Source organism: Rhipicephalus microplus, chromosome 2 (assembly GCF_043290135.1).
Source record: "Rhipicephalus microplus isolate Deutch F79 chromosome 2, USDA_Rmic, whole genome shotgun sequence".
Classification (NCBI taxonomy): Eukaryota; Metazoa; Arthropoda; class Arachnida; order Ixodida; family Ixodidae; genus Rhipicephalus; species Rhipicephalus microplus.
In genome coordinates this window covers 135,090,429-135,109,964 of record NC_134701.1, presented here as the reverse complement: position 1 = coordinate 135,109,964, position 19,536 = coordinate 135,090,429, and the positions used below count along the sequence as shown (strand labels likewise).

Here is a 19,536-nt window from a genome sequence, read left to right as displayed (position 1 = left end):
TCATGAAATGACGGCATCAGTGGGTCGACAGTGGGTAAATCACGGAGGCATTGAAGCATCAGGTGAGGTGCCTCCGATCCCGTAGGTAGGCCAAAGGGAAGGTTACGTGCAGGAATCTTTTGGTGGGTCTCGGAGCATGTATAATACATCGACTGTGAAGAAAAAATCTTTTTCGAGCTTTCATTGATAACCTATTCATGTATAGTGAGGTTATTTGTAATTTTCTGCTTGTTTTGTACATTACAAAGCTTTTCGTGCATAGGATAAACGCATGTATGCATGCAATGTTGTGCGCCATGGAGGAGCTGTGCTTATGGGCTCGGCTGATGAGCCGTAGGTCACGGGTTTGATGCTGACCGCAGTGGTTGCCTTTCGATGGAGACTAATTGGTATAGAGGTCCATGTACAGTTGCTATACAGTGCGATATCAGTTCGTGTTGAGACACAATGGTCGATATTTCCTGATTTCACCACTACAGCGTCTCTCAAAATAATATTGTGGATTCGGGACGCAAAAACCCTGACTTTAATAAACACGTGAACTGCAATAGTAGTCATGAGAGCGTACAGTGGAAAATACCCACATTTAGATGGTCTAAATGCAGTTAATCTCCCACACTGAAGCAGGATGAAATGTTGCCATCTCAATATGCAACCATTTTTCACGTATTGATGGAATGAGCCTGATGGATATATCCTAGAAGTGAAGCCATTTCTTTTTTTGTAAGAAGTGGCATTTGCACTCCCGATGTTACACGAACCTTGTTTTTCTGTATTAACTAACTTTCAGCTCTATTTATCTTAGTAACCCAACAGTAGGAGAAATAACAGAAATCCATTACGATTGGATAGGAAACCTAGCCCTTGAGAATTGCCTCAACCAGTATGTTGATATTGATCTATTCTAATGCGGCACTTTTGACGCTGACACGCCTTCGCCTTAGCATGGACGCGAGGCGTCAGATAACGATGCTGACATCTGTTAACTACAGCTATGCTTACAGATGCCATGATTGGTCGTGTAGGGGCCGTGCTGATAAATTTCGAGCTCACTTACTTTTTACATCATCGATGCTTATCTTCGTCAAACATTTCATCTTCTTTCTTCAGTTGGACGTCATTTTCGCAGTCCTAATCCTGGCTGAAGTCGGAATTGCTGCAGCAAGCTTCATGCTCATGACGTGGGTATGTGAAATTAATATACTCAGTGTGCATTTGGAGCGCACTGTACAGTCACTACACATGGCAGATTATGAATGCCGATGGTGACCATAAGTATACATCAACAACGAATGCAAATTCTATGACATGCTAAAATTCAAACAAAACGTCTGGCACTAATGTCTTGGCCGTGGCATTGTTCGAAATCCCGCACCTAAGTCATTTCTGCGTAGGTCTCGGTGCAGTTATTAATGCTCATTTATTGCATCTCGGCTATCGCACGCTATAGCTGAGGCGGTGATGGATGCTTGCGTGGCGTATCAGCTTCAGAAGCGTTTTTCGCGATTACAGGTAAGCTATTACGATTGATGCTTGTTTTTATTTTCCTGTTCTTCATGTTATCTCAGACTTTGTTAGTTCATTCTGCTCTAGTTTAGTGCATTTTTGGGTTCGTTTGAGCCTTGTAGTGACCGTTGCTTGACCATGCGACATGGGAGAGTGGATGGAGGACAAGGCGACCCGGGTGCCTAAAGTAGTACGCACTAAGAGGTAGTTCAGGTCAAGCCACTTGCCTGAACTGATGAAATACATTAGCAGTGGCTCAGCTCGGCAACGCCAGATTATATGTAGCGTGGGCTACGGACCGGCGGACAGACTAGTGATGTGTTCGGGGGTCTGCCCATAAGACAGGAGCCAGCCAAAGTCTAGGTGAGATGTCGAGGTGAGAGCCGGTGCGGTTAACAGGAGCGTTTATTTACATTATATACAGGTTCAAGACAGCGTGATACTACAACATTTTTGGTAGCATGCCTCGAGCGTCTCTGTGCTCGTGTTTTTCAAGTACATGTCTTCCCAGGATCCCTTGCAGGGGAAACAATGAAACCCAGGATGGTCCAATCAAATTGTCCTCTTCACCTCCGCCCTCGAAATGGGAGAGTGTAACACCACCTCCTTCCCAACCCAGGGAAAGAGGGGAGAAGCACGCCCAGTTCGTACCATAGTGAGAGAGAAAACACTGCACAAACACTGCACCAGACGCACGACACAGCACAGCGCGAATATGTTGGGTTCTATGTAGAAATCAAGTCCGTAATCCGTTGCAGTGAGGAGTCAACGGCGCCAGGCAAGCCGTGGTTTGTATAAAAGGTGGCATGGCGGCAGCACAAAGAACTTGAGAACGCACTCGAACATGGATCTCAGTCTCTTGGCCCATTGTTCGCGGCCCTCCGACTAGCAAAGACGTACAAAGATAACCACCCTTTTTAAGCCGCTTTGATTGTAAAAAGCCCTGCATAGACTATCAGTCGGGTGGGTAAGTTCAAAGGCTTCTACGAGGGGAGAAGTCTGCGCCACAAAATTCCAAGTACGGTTGGCGTGTCTTTGTCGCTTTTGGTTCACCTCTGGGAGCGCTGTCCAGCAACCATCTCACGTCTAAGTGGTGCCATGCCAGGGAGGCTGATCACAACACTAGCGAGCTCACGCGAGTCAAGTGTCAGCTACTCCATGAGCTTCAAGGCCTTCTCTGGTGTGCCATCTGTGCGTTATGTGACGTCACTGCTCCTCAGGCATGCGCAGCACGGCTCTCGATAAGCCACGCGAAAATGGTAACCCCGCCAGTGTAGCTTAGGCTATGAAAATAATTCAACAAGAAATGTCCCTGCAGACAACTTTTCCCACAAATGGACTTTAATTCGTAAGCGTAGTGATTGTCTTCCTTAGAAACCAATCTATTTGCAAGCATTTCTCGCTCTCCACCAACGTCAAAAAAAAAAAAAGGAACGGGAACAAGGGCGAGCTTGATCACAAAGAAATGGAAGAATGGAAGAGGGAGGGGTGGTACTGAAAGCTTCCAGTTGCAGCACTAACGAAGACTCGCTGTCTCTTGTCGGCGCGTTGCCTCCAGTGACACTGCCTGTGAAAATTGCCTTCACTCCGTGATTGCGAATCCTATTTAGCTGAAACACGGTTGTATAGAGTCCAAATAAAAGTACATTTTAAAGTTACTTTGTGGCAGCATTAGCTTCTTGTGTTTGCGTTGTAGTTTGCGTTGTTGTTGTAGCGCTGTGTGTGTTTGATCCTGGGTGTGTGCGTGTGTGAGTGATCGTGTCGTGTGTTCGCGCTTGAATTAACTTTTAGAAATGCTGTACCAACTATTCCAGCCAATTTTTTTTAACTAGGTAAAATTCTTTTTAGCTAGGTTCTGTGACAGCTAGGTTTTTACCTAGGTGTCACAGAACGACCTTTCGCGGCATACAAAGTGTCGCACACACCAACCGAAACAGCATAAACGAACCGTGAAATAAGCCGCGGACCGGCCATTCTTCGTTTTATTGTTGTCCTGGATAAAAAGTGAGACCGATGTATATGGTTAGGATATAGCTTTAGGCAGGGCGAATGCTCTTTTTGGCCTGGACGAAATCCTTGCCTATGATATACTTACTATAGTGTTGCTCAACGTGATTTTGGTCTTTTGCACTTTTCAGATTCACACTGACGTTGCCCCTGAAAAAGATGACTGCGAGGTAAGCTGCTTTTGAAACTTTCGCAGTTCACGTCTTTTGAGTACGGAATGCGTTGCATATGAGCAAAGCGCTCATGAAGGGAACTTCACTTAGGGGCCTCCTGTTTTAGCCTCTTCAACTTAGTGCACGTGTCACCTCCTTTTAGGTTCCGAGTCCTAAATTCTAAGCGTTATTTGGCACCAGAAAGTAAAAACTTTAATATCTTCCTTATTACGACATTCTTAGACACGAACAATTCCAACTTCAAAAGCACAGCATAGCCAATAAGGGAAAGCAAAGCATAGCCATGGTATGGCATCAGGAGGGGGGAAATTATTTATTGCATGGCATTGTATAGCTATAGGTATATCGAAGGTGCGGGAAAGAACAGGCAGGTTGAGGATGTAATAAAAGAGAAAATGGGGTAAAGGATAGCATAGCCGTGGATGGCACCACTCAGGCAACACCATCTGGGGCACAGCCATGTTAACAAAACCATTTGAGGGTGAGAAGACATATAAGGAAAAGAAGGGTAAATCATAGCTGTGCATAGCACAGTATAGTGCAAGGGAATGAGAAAGGGAAGGGGAGCATATGTGAGGTTGAGGAGGTTGGAAATGATGGAAAGGGAGGGCAAAGGATGCAACACAGCGGGAAACTGGGCAGGTTGGTACAGGAGCTTGTAGAAGGCAAGCAAGGAGGTGGGAAGAAAGCGCCACTGTATCACAGATAAATGCTTCCCTTCTCGCAATTAATGACACGCAGGCTGCACATTTAGGAACTCCTGCACGTGTTTGCCCGTAAACGTGAGCGTCTCTGAAGGCAGGTGAAGAGCCTTCACGCTGACTGAAACTGCATACATTTTCCCTATAGTTGATTACAGGGACATATCTAGTGGTACAAGTGCAGAATTTGAGCAAATAAACCTCCCCGACTTCAAAATAATTACGGTTTAACCATGGAGAGCGCCAAGGTAGCGTTTTATCAGCAGCAGTATTGTTAATCTGTGTCATTGATTTGCCCACTGACATTCGCGCCTGCTTCATACTTTTTGCAGGCCACGTTGTACACTCTGCGATCACGCCTTGAAACTTAGTCTGGCGAATTTTTCCTTTATTTCGCTCCACAGGAAAGCCTGAGGAACGTTGTCATCGTCACCGACAAACTGCTTCCAGCGATTGGCAGCCTGTTCTTACTGTCTTCTGTGACCCAGGTGAAGCACTCATTGCGAAATTTGCACGGATAGCACATAGTTTCATATTCGCACACATAGGAACATTACCCCTTTCAGTCACGGTGTGCACAAATGGAGACACACTTCAATAGCACGTCACGCACCACGTGTTTGATCAAATGACTTGTAACTTAGTATGCACATTCGAGCAGGCCTCCTGAGTAGACAACTGGCGTTTATTTAACATCATTACGCTGTGTAATACTGCAGAAGATCACTTTGCTGGATGTACTATCATGTTCGACGATTGTTAGACTGCGCGTCACCGCGGTGGTCTAGTGGCTAAGGTACTCGGCTGCTGATCCGCCGGTCGAGGGATCGAATCCCGGCTGCGGCGGTTGCATTTCCGATGGAGGCGGAAATGCTGTAGGCCCGTGTGCTCAGATTTGGGTGCACGTTAAAGAACCCCAGGTGGTCGAAATTTCCAAAGCCCTCCACTACGGCGTCTCTCATAATCATATGGTGGTTTTGGGACGTTAAACCCCACATATCAATAAATCAGTTGTTCGACGTGACGCATTCCAAGACCTACGTGAAAAGTATTTTTTTCTTCACTCGAAACAAATTCAGCCAAGAAACAAAGTGTGTATCTACTTCGAGCCTAATCGCGGATTCTTTTTATGCAAGTACTGAAGCTGACTGGTGGCAGAATAATCAGGTGTTTAGTTACACTCATTAACATAATTACTGAAACTCACACGGCACAACGTCTTCCTTCATTTTGTTACTTGGAATGTTATACTGAGGGCCTAGGGATTTTGCCACGCGAATTTAATCTGTTTCTGACAGCACATCATAATTCGTGACTGAAGGGGGTAAACTCCGGTCAGTTTTATTCTGGTCGTTCCAAGCAGCAGCTGGCAGACTTACACACGCAATAGAACGCGTTTTTTTTTACCATCATGCTTTTAAGTCCTGTAGGCGACTTTGAGGCATCAAACAGACAATTATAGGTAGTTCTACTTCGCGTTTTAGATGCCCCGAAAACTCGGTGTTCGACTTTATTATGCGATGCCGCAACATCTTGCCAATCCCCACCAATAATCCCTTCCCAACGTGAACGGCATTCAGCGTATGACGCTGCCCGCTACCGCTCACGTCGGCTTGCAACGCTTTAGTGTATGTGATTTGGCCTAGTTTGACCGCCATACCAATACCAGACTATAATGAAACGAGAGTGCACTCGAAACGAGAGTGAATGTAGCACGGTGAGTTGTGAAGTGGGCCCACACACACATATTAAACCACTTTAAACGGTGAAAGTTTTATAATGCCTGGCAAAATAAGAAAAAGGCATTCTCACTAATAAAAACACCTTTAACACGGGTGACTTCCAACGCAAAAACACACCATTCACTGAAAAGAAAAATATAAAGGCTAGAGATTATTTAATAACATCGGTATTGAAAGCTGAAATACCACACTATACACGCAACAATACACAAGACAGCAAAATAAGACTCTACACTGAGAGACTGCCTCATATACGAAAACTTACGCCGACCCAAATGGTATATGTATAGCCATGATACCACTCAATGCCGGCGGGCCTGCTCTGCATAAGTAAAGAAACTTTCACAGAATGTGTGCGAAGTTTCAGTGGTCTTGTAGGTGGCTCTAAAGCAGACAGATCTTATTATTATAAATGTTCCTTATATTGGCGAATTTATTTTTATTTTGCAAATTTTATGGGTAACTGGCACCCTTTTGTGAAGGCCACTGTGCTTCGACAGTTCGTAGCGCCGTGAGGTAGAGGGTGTTTTAGGTAAAGTATACACGCTTCAGCTTATGAAAATGCTGTTTTTGGAAGCAAAACACTTGCTCCATCCCATGTGGAAATAATGCTTGTTTTACAAAAAGAAAGGGAGTTTAGAGTGCTTGAAAGGCAACAGGTGTTCGCATTGCACGTGTACATGTGTGCATGTGTGTGTGTGTGTGTGTGCGTGTGCGTGTGTGAATATCGTCACGTGACAATATATACGGCTCACCGAGGCGGCCAACAAGCTTGCTCTCGGGCGGATCCGAAAACAACGCATCGACTCTCAGAGGTACGGTTCTCGTCATCGCCATGTTATTTACCAACCCGGTGATCTGGTGTGGCTCTGGATTTCCTTTCGCCAAAGGGGTCACTCGAAAAGCCACTTCTACGCTACATCGGTTCTTAGAGTATTACTGCGCATCAAGGATGCCAACTACGAAGTCTTGCTTGAAAACACAGCTCGGCGATGTCGACGTTCCCAGCAGGCGGACATTGTTCGTGTATCGAGGATGAAGCTGCACATACCCCAGAACCACCTGACACTGCTTCATCGTGCGTGTGCACAATTACTTTCAATTCTAATCAGCATTACGTATCGGGATGGTATTTTTTTTTTCGAATAAAGGTAATGCCACGGGCATTCAATGACGCTGGGCCATGCTAATGCGTGTATGTGCCATTGTGAGAAAGAACAGTAGACGATGAGCTCGTCTTTCTGGTGACTGGTTCGGCTCGACGTCCACTGCTCCTGTGAACAGAGGTTGTGCTATCCATAATCATGTGACTATTTTATATATATATATATATATATATATATATATATATATATATATATATATATATATATATATATATATATATATATATATATATAGTGTGTGTGTGCATGTTTATTCCATTCTCAATCTTTCATCATTGTCTTCCTACGTCACAGGATTTCCCATCCCCCCAAAAAAGTGCGCGAGCTACAAACTCTAAACCATGAACAAGCGGATTCTCATAATAAGAAAAAATGACAGAAAATGCAGTAGTTCAACGTCACATGAAGGTTACATAAACTTGCACAAACATTTCAGATGAGAGGGCGTCTTTTGATATCCAGTGGAGTTCTGGTGGGCGTGGCTGGCTGTTGTGTTCTGGTCAACAGAAACACGGCTTTGAGGCCAAAATCGGTGATGACACAGCAATTTGCGAGGAATGTACAAGGGTGGAACGCCATGGTACACTCATGGCTCGAGTTTCGCACACGTCATGTTCTTTCTCGTGAATGGTACGCACGAGGCACTACCAGTTTGCGTATTCGTTCGCTAACGGGGCAATGCCTGCGTCTTTCTGAAAAACGGGGTGTGGTTTTACGCAGTATGTGTCGTTTTGTCTCCTGTTGTTTCAATCGCTTTTGGCCTCTTCTGGAAAAACTTTTTAGACGAGCCTCGAGAAATTTTCCTGGATTCGATGCTTTCCTTGTCGCGAGTGAGACATCTTGAATATGTCGTTGCTTCACTTTTCTTGGGCTGCGCCCGGATACAATGTCGCTTTGCTTGTGCTGACCTTGCTGGTGCTGCGAAAAATGCTAATGTGGAAGCCCTTCTGGAAGAGAACAATGTTTTCTTGGCAAAAGGACGTACTTGGTAGCCGTTGCGATTATTTCTGGGCAGTGAAGTTTGTAGGATAGGCCTGACTGGAGGACTGTGTGTGGCGCTTGCGATATTGTTTATTACGGAGGCTTCTGGCCCATGGCACCCAGTGAGGGATAGTGCTTCTGAGCCTCCTGTGTTTTGATTTCCAGGTGCCTGTGCACTGGATGGTGACACCGCAACAGGCGTGGTTTGGTCAGATTTAAGTTGGGAATGACCGTCTTTTTGTGCAACTAAAAATGCGAGCTTTTCTGGCGCATGACGCTCGACAGTAGGTCCAAGGCTTGGCTGAGTATCTGCCGAGTTCGTATGCTTTATCCCGACTGTAGTAAGCGTGTTAGTCGTGAGGTGGGTGAAGGGAGCAACCGAAGGGTCTAGTGCCGGAAAACCAGGTGATAAGCCAAGTGTTCGAGACCGGGAGCACAGTGCATTGGGTGGTTCCGTAACACGAGTCCTATGGTGAAGTAATGACGTAAAGGTCAAATTTCGCGCCGTAGCAAAACGCGATGGAACATTAACCCTTCGTGGAAACAGATCTGAATGTATTTCAGCGAGCGCATGTTTTGATTGGCTTTGTCGGAATGGCAATGACTGGCTCATTTAGGGTGTTCCAATGCGTGAAGACTGCTGGGGGTTGTGACAACTGAGATCAATTGCCTTCATATGACGGGTTGTAAGCGAGTCATCATCTTAGTCATTGCATTCTTCAAATCGAACGATCATTTTGATTTTTCGCCATGATTCATAGTTCTCGAATATGTGGGTGAGGTAAAACTTAAATGCCTCACCGGAGATGTAGTCAGTGAAGTTGGTGATCATCTCCCGTTCCGACCAGGATGCAGCGGCATCGTGGAGCTCGAATAGGTCAAACCAGTCCTGTACGGGTACATTGCGCGTTGATCCGGTGTACTTTGGGATGTCAAGGTCGTCCGATGGTTCTAGCATGGAGCTGGTCGCTGTGTACTGCTATATAATTCGATAGTCGATGTATGGTCAGCGCGTCTTGTGGGAAACTGCGTCGATGATGAACGACTGATGAAGGGTGGCAGGTCTTCATCCTGTCGACTTGTGTAACTCTATGATGACTGAGACGTGGCCCGACTGATATGCCATGTTTATTCCGTTCTCACTTCTTCGTTATTTGATTCTACCATCATTCACTGCCTTCCTGCGTCAGTCAGTCAGTCAGTCAGTCAGTCAGTCAGTCAGTCAGTCAGTCAGTCAGTCAGTCAGTCAGTCAAGAACTTTATTAAATGGTCCTGAGGAGTTTAAGGCAACGTGCAGGGTGTCCATGAGGGACATTTTAGCAGGCGCCATTGTAGGCGACGCCCGAGTCGGGGCGGGAACATGGTGGCGTTCCGCCAGTTGTTGGACCCTCTCGACTGCCTTTTGTTGGTTTCTGAGACTGGGGCTCCCGAGTGCCTCCTCCCAGTCGGACTCACTGGTGAGAGGTCCTCGAGGTAACGCGGGACATTGCCAGAGCATGTGTTCGAGTGAACAGTACACTTCTGAGCAGTCTGGGCATTGTGAATTTGAGTTGTAGCGGCTGAGTTGTAACGGCTGAGTGCAACTTAGAAGTGTGGCAGCTTGGGCTAGTTGGTATGGCATGAGGATAGTTATAGTGCGAGAACAAAACAAGGACACAGAGACAAGAAGAACACGAAAGACACGAGCGCTAGCGCTCGTGTCTTTCGTGTCTTTCTTGTCTCTGTGTCGTTGTTTTGTTCTCGCGCTATAACTATCGTCAGACTGAGTGCAGTCAGCGGTTCTTTTCAGGAAGTTAGTTTAACAATAAAAGAACCAATTGAGTTCTGAACATTCAACGTAGCCAACATGAAAAACTTCCAGGACGCTGGAGTTTCGCCTTCAAGAGCAGAACGCGATAGTCTAACCGGGTCCACGCGCCACCTTCTCAATCGCTATAGCGTAGCTTCGCTACTTGGGCGACACCTCGACCGGGAAGAAAAAAAAAAAAGCGACTGTGTGATTGCATATTGTCCCCTTCAAACTATCCTAGAATGCCTACTGCAAATACAATTGCGAAACGCGGCGACACAACTTTTTTTTTTTGCGAGTTGGCAAGTAATGCATGTCCGTAAAGCAACGAGCACTTCTGCGCAGCTTTACATTTGATGTTGGTATTTATAATGATAATTATGCGTGTTTTTTTGCAGTTAATGGGTTTCAAGACACAGTTTGTGCAACTCACTTGTTTTGACGCCTGGTACATGTCATTATACGCTTCTGTCATGCAGTATTGCGTGGTGATAACACTTAACGCACTGCATAATATTCACCTAGTGCTTTGAAGGAATTTCGAGCACACTGCAGGCGTGGTTCTGTGGCGTAAAGTCTGCTTGCTATAAAGAAGCCATTGGTTCGTTTCCTCTTGAGTCTAAGGTTTTATTGTTATTTATTTATTTCAATCTGTCTCGAGTTTTAGCTCACAGACAGCGCCGATTTTTCACTCGCAAAGAAGGGGGTCTGACAGCGACACACGAATGTCCGCTAAACAAGCTCATTATAATAATTACTATAAGTTCTTAACAGTCTAAAGCTGCTCTCGAAGTCGATTTTGAGGTTAGTGTTCATGTTGGCACTGCTTTTTATATTGTGTATTTATAGGCACTGATATTCAACTAGGGCTAAGATATGTAAATATATATATCTCGTATTTCCATTTTTGCAGGCTATGATCGTCCTGATTAACCGTCTAGAACAGCAGCAAGACCAACTCAGTAACAGTCTTGAAGGAAGCATCAATCTTCAGAAGGACGAAATGATCCCAAGTATGTGGTTTTTACAATGTTTCAGCAATACATGACGCATTAAACTCATTAGTCACGGTGAATGTTCGTTCCTTCTGTTTATGATCAAAAGCGTGCTTATTTTCCCCAATTCCTGTTTTAGATTTATTTAACAACCACAACTCACGGATACTCTATTCTTTATTAGATTATAAAATTTATAAGCGCGGACTTTTTTGTGAGCAGAATATAGGTGCAAACTTTACGCCAATGCAACGGTATTCTGGTGCATCGGTACGACGCTGGCGCTTTGCCAAATTTCGCCCTCTAGAATTTCTACTTCCTGCCCTTCTTACCCTCATGTACAATGAGTTACAGACGTCTAACCTTGTGCGCATTGCATTTGGTAACGTCAGAACCGCATATTTATATGTTGCCATGGATGCCTTTATGCCTTGTCATCCGTGTTGTTCTTGTTGTTGTTGGGGTGTAGTCACGCCGTGGATGACCAAGCATCACCAACCAGCCAAAATGTCAAATTTAAGAAGTAACCGCTTCCATACCACTCCGTCCACTTCCCTCTTCAGCTAAAGGCACCAGTCCTCGCTTTAACACTTGATGCAATCAACCATGTGTTTCATACACTCCGCTTCATAATGTGTAGCATTGTCCGCCAAAACATAATGTTTTACTTACCTTTACAGCAATGCCTTGCTATTTTCGGAGTTCTATCTATCTATCTATCTATCTATCTATCTATCTATCTATCTATCTATCTATCTATCTATCTATCTATCTATCTATCTATCTATCTATCTATCTATCTATCTATCTATCTATCTATCTATCTATCTATCTATCTATCTATCTATCTATCTATCTATCTATCTATCTATCTATCTATCTATCTATCTATCTATCTATCTATCTATCTATCTATCTATCTATCTATCTATCTATCTATCTATCTATCTATCTATCTATCTATCTATCTATCTATCTATCTATCTATCTATCTATCTATCTATCTATCTATCTATCTATCTATCTATCTATCTATCTATCTATCTATCTATCTATCTATCTATCTATCTATCTATCTATCTATCTATCTATCTATCTATCTATCTATCTATCTATCTATCTATCTATCTATCTATCTATCTATCTATCTATCTATCTATCTATCTATCTATCTATCTATCTATCTATCTATCTATCTATCTATCTATCTATCTATCTATCTATCTATCTATCTATCTATCTATCTATCTATCTATCTATCTATCTATCTATCTATCTATCTATCTATCTATCTATCTATCTATCTATCTATCTATCTATCTATCTATCTATCTATCTATCTATCTATCTATCTATCTATCTGTCTGTCTGTCTGTCTGTCTGTCTGTCTGTCTGTCTGTCTGTCTGTCTGTCTGTCTGTCTGTCTGTCTGTCTGTCTGTCTGTCTGTCTGTCTGTCTGTCTGTCTGTCTGTCTGTCTGTCTGTCTGTCTGTCTGTCTGTCTGTCTGTCTGTCTGTCTGTCTGTCTGTCTGTCTGTCTGTCTGTCTGTCTGTCTGTCTGTCTGTCTGTCTGTCTGTCTGTCTGTCTGTCTGTCTGTCTGTCTGTCTGTCTGTCTGTCTGTCTGTCTGTCTCTATATATCTTTGTCTGTCTGTCACATTTAGCTCTCCTGGCAGTTTCGATAATGGTATCTATACCAAACCTGGTATGACATAGCATGACTGTATGAAGAACATTTGATTAGTCATAACATGAAAATCATGACATGTATGTCATGAATGTCATGATTTACATTTCATGGTCCTGCAGCTCTTGCGGTGGTTTCGTTCACATGGCATGTTGGAAAACTGGTATTGTATGACATGCTTGCATTGCGAACACAAGCGACAGACCCTAACATGAAAATCATGACATGCGTGTCATGTAACAACATGACTACCTACATGCCACGCTCATGATGCGCTGGCGGCCGTTTTGCTAGCTTCTCTTATACCAAACTTGGTAATATTGGACGTGAATGGATGATAAAGGTACGATACTGGTGTAAACAATATAAACATGAGATGCGTGCCTTGTAACAACATGATTACATGCTACGCTTATGATGCGCTCACCGCTGTTTCGCTAGCTTGAAATGTACCAAACTCGGTATACGCAGCTAATTCGTTTCTGAAACAGGCGCTTGAATTTAACTGCGATTATATTCATTTCTTTGTTTTATGTGTTAAATTCACAGAAATTATCATGTCTCCTAAGTAATGTATCCAGGGCTGTCATTGAGCAATATTTCACGCACAATATGCATGAAATATAACTTTTGTTGGTTTTGGGTACAACTGTATATTGTTCTTAATTAGTTAACTAAGGTCAAGTGTCCGAAAGTATTGATGTTCCCAGTTAATTTCCTCCTCCTAGATTAGCTTCTACACTGGCTAAGAAGGGAAGATGTTTGAGGTTCGATATGGGTCCCCTCGATGACTCGAGAGCACGGTGGCAGCGCGACGGAAGAGCCGTAGTCTGCTGAAGAGACGCTTTATTGCAGCCTCAGGCGCCTGCCCGAGTCCAAGCCCGAATCTTCGCTCTCTCATTTGAGATTCAAACATTCTCTTTTCAACCCTCGGTTGAACAAATAGTCTTAACACAAGCCAATCACACGTTGGGACTCGTATCATCTCAACCAATTGCGGAAACACTTTCATAACACAGTTCATTGGTAAAAACCACGTGACCAATTACAACACTCAAAGGGATAGGTTCTCCGCGTGTCACACTTTCTCCCGTGCCAGGCCGTATCACGGCCGACCTCTGTCGGTAGCCATTCTCACGCTCGGGCTTTATCAACTTTCTCATTAACGTTGCTTCGTAGAAGCCTCCGTAAGCGCGCAGATTACAGTTTATGGCCCTGTGCGCTGACCAGGTGTGCATGCGACAGCGAGGTGCCCCGACATCCTAACAGCACTCGGTAATGACGTACAGCGGGGGAGGTTATGCTCGTCTCCCTGCCGCCACTACGTCTCGGTCAGCCAAGTGGTCGCGTCCCCGCGTCATTCTCAACGGCACGCGTGCTTGCCAACAATGGCCTAAACTCAGACGGTGGCGCCTGGCCTGCTTCTTGCCAGACGGTCTTCCAAGTAAGCCTTCCCCTTCTAATCCCGAACGGGGGCGACCTTGACGGATCTGCTCGTAAACCGTGTGAACGAAGGAGTCTCCTTCATTTCCCTTGCGCAGGTCTCCCGCGTTCGCCTTCGCGGAACCGATCAGCTTCGTTAGTTGACGGGTCGGGCACTGTCTCCGCGCTCTGCATCAGCCACAGAACACCTATCAGCCGCATTAATTGTGCTACACACAACACGCCGCCAAAGGTTACCTCATAATAACTTTCCCTTTAGGGCCAACGCTGTTTCATTACAAGTATATATATATATATTTACGTGTTATAGGCCAATACAGATTGACCGATCCAATTTTTCGTAGCAGCGTACATTCTGCGGGTGATTTTAACTGGTGTTGGCAAAGAAAGCCCATACACTATGAGAATAAATCCAGGTGATTTCACGCATGCGGTACTGTATTTTGGCACTCTCAAGTGTGCTTTTATATCCCATTTGAAAAGCATGTTGGTTGGTCGGAGGCGGTCTAAACTGATGAGATATTTGCGTTTGTACAATTAACGAGCAACTGCAGTCCTACGCGGTGACAACCATATACAAAGTTTGTTTTGTTTTTGCTGCCTTCCAGTGGAAAATGTTACCGGGTTCTCGAGTGTGGATGAAAGTAATTCCTTGAGTACTTATCTCGACTGCTCAACGACGTCGCTTGATCAGTCTCCGTCGAAAGCCAAACGGTGAGCTTATCGCTTTTTTACAGCGAAAGCTGTTATGAGATCACAACTAGGGACTCGCGCAAAGCCGTAGTTGTCCGCCGCCGCTGCCGGTGTGCGTAACCACATCGCGCAAAATTAGAAAAAAAAAAAAAACTTAGCGTGCTAGCCCAGCATTCTACCACTGAGCCACGCCGTTTTTTTTTTCTTTACTAACCACTCAGCCACGCCAATGCTTGGGAATCGTTGGCCAATTTTCCTTAGACAGGCTTTATGTCGAGAAAGCAAACGCGCTAATACGACTGATAAAGCGTCTTAAAACAGCGAAAGAACAAGCAGTCGTCGCACATTGCGAATAGCGTAACGAGTGGGCCGGCCAATGCTCCAACCCATTACAAAAAGCGTGTTCTGGTTTCCCTATTAATTGTGGTGCATACCCAGTTCAGCCATAATTCCTTGTCATCGTCAGCCACTGCATGAACAATTGGCACAAAATGTCTTGCAAGTGTTTAGCGGATACCACGCTTCTCAGAAGAATGACGAAAAACAGCCAAGTGAATGCCGGCGTACTAAACTAAAATTTTATTATTAATGCCGTAGTGGGCATCGAGCAAGTGTGCTTGCATCAGTTACCCAATGAGTGTTTAGAAAAGGTTCTGAAAGGCCGCTCTTCTGGCCTTCGCTGTGAATGTGCTGCGCCTTCCGCGCGGGCCTGACGTTTTCTTACCTTCGATCGTGCACGCTGCAGTCCTGAATAATTATGAAGAGATGGCGTTTTTCTCACAAGTATAAGCGCCTCAAGCGCAGCAACATTCGACGGGTTACAAGCATGATTGTTTGCTGTGCTTACTGCACAGAGCTTTACCTGCAGTAAGACAGAATCAGCAGTGTTATAGCATGAAAAGAAAAGCAATACATGGGCCTCGTGTGAATGCCGAAGTTGTGTAACGACTCGTGGTAAGTGTTAAACAAGAATTGTCGTAAATACGGCTATATTTTATTTGATAGAAAAGACGTGTAAGTTATGCACGCAAGAAATAATTCTGAAACATGAAGTCAATGAGATGTGCATTTATTTATTTATTTTTATTTAACAATGCTGCCTATGTCATCAGAGATTATAGCAGGTAGGACGTACGAAAACGAATATTTGTTTTCGCCAAGCCATATATGAATTAAATCACATAATCACACGGTCAAGTTTATTAAATGACACACAAAGTCACACATTAAACATTACCATTATAAGATTGCACAATCAAACCGTTTTAGTAACAACGAAATCACGGGCGAGATTAGCGCTAAAAATAACTTCAAAAAGATAATGTGTGCACTTGTAGCGTGATGTGCGGTCAGCAAGCACACATCAGTAATAAAAAAGTATGCAAAAATTTATTACTTGAAATCATACTATCCAAAAAAATTGAAAAACAGCAACTTTGTAGTAGTAACATGGCTCACTGTTTTATACTTCATGGGTTTACTGAGTTGTAATTTTTTTGTGAAGAATAAAGTTATTTAAATGAATAAAATTTCATTCAATCAATTTCGTTAGCGCTATTCGTGAGGCAAGCTATTGTTTTTCAATCACAGTGCTAAACAAGTTTGTGAATGATTCAGTGATTAGATTAGGTTTGAGTGGGTTCCAATCTTTAATAGTTAAATGGGAAAATGAATACTTGAGACAGGCAGTGTTGGAAGAGCATTCGACAAAAGTATTGTAATACTTATTTCGTTATGAAAGTGAAAGTATTCATTAGTGCAGGCCAGAGCAATCGGCACGTCAAATGGGAGAGAATAGCAAGAGAGGAGCCTAATTTAGACGTCAGATTTCGAGAAACACACGCATTATTATTTCTGCAATGACTAAAATTAGGACGTCGACTATGAAATGCAGAATTTTTGTTCCAGAGTGAAGTTTCAACTAATGTTGACTGCAAAGATGGCCTCAAGCAAAAAAAAAAAAAAAAAGAGAGAGAGAGAGAGAGAGAGAGAGAGAGAGAAGACCAGTCTCATCATGTGTAGCTTTGCGAGTACTATTTAGCAAAGGAACAAAAGCTTGTCCAGGGAAAAACAATAGGCTACATGTTTGAAACCCTTGTGCTATAGGCTGCGTTCTCAGGGGCTTCTGTCGCATATCGAAAACGCTTGTTACCTAAACTAGGAAAACAAAAGAAAAATAGAGGATTGTTCCGCATGACCAAACACTATCTGTGTTAGGGATAATGACAAACTTTCTCCAGAAGTCACTGCACAATCAAACGGCCTTCTCTTTTTTTTCAGAAATGAAGGGTATGTTCCAAAACTTGACCACTATTTCTAGCAACCCTAGCGACAGCATGGGTGAGCGCCTAACCGATATATTGTAAATGGTGATGCGTTTACAGAAAATAGACGAGGAACTTCTTTTCTGCACAGTTAAACGGAAGTACAAAGATTCTCTGGGCTACGTTTTGTCGTTCCTTGGGAAGTTGGGGATCGGGGAGGGGGGTGGTAAGGGTGTCACGCAAGCTTGAAATATCCCAGAGGAGATAGCCCAGTTAATGTCCCAAGAACAAAACTTAGATGCCCAGTGCTTCTTTTGAATCATCGCACCCATTAAAAGATGAATGAGTTACAGGAAGGAAAGGCTTTTCGGCGTTGCAGCAAGCGGCAGTGAAGAGCACAATTTCCTCAGACAAAATTATTTACAAGATAACGATGGTAGAACCACCTCGCTCATCAAATTCAAAAACACGAATGTGAAATTCGCCAAGTGGTGTTGCTGTAGCCGACGTTTCGAGAAGTGAACTCGTCTTCTTCAATGCATAGAGCTGAAGCCTCGAAGAAAAGTCCACTTGTCGAGACGCCGGCTTCAGCAACACCACAACGTTGTCGAAATTTTCATCATTCCCCCGAACTTCTTGCTGTTTCGAAAATGAAGGGAAGGAGTGATTTATCCGGTGAAGCACCTATGCTAGAGCACCTTATGTATTATGGTATAAAGTAGCTGCAGCAAGCACAGGACTGAGTTGACTGGCGGAACATGGGCGAGGCCTTTGTCTTGCATTGGACACAATCAGGCTGATGATGATGATGATGATGATAGCCGGATTCAGGTTTAGACGTGAGATTTTCTCCTTGAATGTGCGTGACACAAATCTCCAGGCTGACGTCACGAGTCGGGCTGCATTCCTTCGGAGAACATTGCCGAGAGCACGACCAGGACCATTCCGGAGGTGCGGCCACGCTTTGTCAGCCTGGGCGTCTTGGAACTTTTTCAGTAGCATCCGACTAAATTCAAAGACTTGCCAAAATACACCTTCTCTGGAGTATAAAAGGGTGTGTGGCATGGTTCCTTAGGTAGACAACTAATCCGCTTTTCATAATAGCTTCGGCATAGGCTGAACGTAGGCCCAACTGAGCAGTAACCGAGACGTTGCGGTGCTTCGGTGTGCAGGGTGTTCACCATTTCGAGCGCGACGCAACAGAAGTCCCATATCGGAGCAGCCGCGTCATCACTGGCAACCGCTCATTCAACTTCTCAAATTCCCACCACTGGAAGGCCACGAGACGCGTTCAACGAGGCCTCCGTGACTGCGACCATCCAACAGGAATTCTCGGGCCCAGGGCCAGGATCTGTGCATCCCGAGTTCAGCGGTTGCTACGACAACGAACAGTATGCACCGAGTCACCATAATGACAGCTTCGTCGGCGAATGTTTCATTCCATCAGCCCCACCAGCTCAGTAGATATATCTGTTAACTTGCACACTTGACTCCTTTGGTGGTGTAAACCGGCGCAAAACGAACTCCGTGGCATAAAAGCAAATGTTGAAGAAATTTTGCTCACGACGTTGTTGGCTCGTTTCTTTTTGTGAACGTTGAAATAACTGACCGATATTGAAATAAACACGTGCGGAAGACGGGTGGCTTACGTAAAAAGTGACTGCCTCTTTTGCTCCACCCGCCGGCGCCTATTTGAGATGCCACCTTCGCGCAGGATTCACCCCAGGCTGTGTCCACATCAGCTGCCACAATAGGTTAATCACAACCAGGGACGTTAGACGTCGTGGCAATATTTTTGTACCGCATTGTGTATACGTAGAGCACATAAAACTGCAACTACTTTTCATATTCTCCCAATCTTCCGCCGTTAACATTCTGTATATACTAACAAACGTGCAATCATTCTTCCTATACCATCGAGAGAACGTGGTGCACCTCGGGAACGGCACAACCTTGACGTTTTAGGGGCGACACTCCTTAAGTTGTGGGGCGTTTCTTCCTCTGTAATAGTATGTTGTAGTAGCCACTTCTAGCTTTAAGAATTGCTCACTAGATGGCACTGTCTATGCTATTATGTATCGTTATATGTATATGTGTTAACAGAGCAGTTCGGGCTGTCACGGTGGATGGACGTGTTTTTTGAGCATAACGGATAGACTGCGCAGATAAGTGTTTTTGCATGTTTTGAGCTTGTATTTCTAATTATTAGGCAGCGGTTAAAATCTTCGTAGCACTTACTTTATGGTACGGCCTTTTCGGGGGCCAGTCACCAGGTATTTATTAATTATTGCAGGTGTGTGTGTTTGAAATTTTTTGTTTTTTTTCTTTTGCCACCCCGTGCGGGAGGTGCGCGTACAGTGAACACGCAAAATTTTGTAGTAGAGCTTAGACT

The 19,536-nt window shown here is 44.3% G+C and overlaps 1 protein-coding gene across 2 annotated transcripts in view; it reads left to right on the top strand.

Annotated features, from left to right (window-relative positions):
• The window catches only part of LOC119170722 (uncharacterized), a 28,735-nt gene extending 10,032 nt beyond the window's left edge, over window positions 1-18,703 (top strand). The window contains exons 3-8 of one of the 2 annotated variants that reach the window (XM_037421961.2): window positions 1,111-1,185; window positions 3,645-3,683; window positions 4,792-4,875; window positions 10,979-11,078; window positions 14,796-14,901; window positions 18,317-18,703. In XM_037421961.2, coding sequence (XP_037277858.1) covers window positions 1,111-1,185; window positions 3,645-3,683; window positions 4,792-4,875; window positions 10,979-11,078; window positions 14,796-14,901; window positions 18,317-18,608 — 696 coding nt within the window. In that variant the 3' untranslated portion in view covers window positions 18,609-18,703. The remainder of the gene's footprint in view (window positions 1-1,110; window positions 1,186-3,644; window positions 3,684-4,791; window positions 4,876-10,978; window positions 11,079-14,795; window positions 14,902-18,316) is intronic. The other variant, XM_075886831.1, reaches the window with a different exon arrangement.
• The last annotated feature ends 833 nt before the right edge of the window (window positions 18,704-19,536 follow it).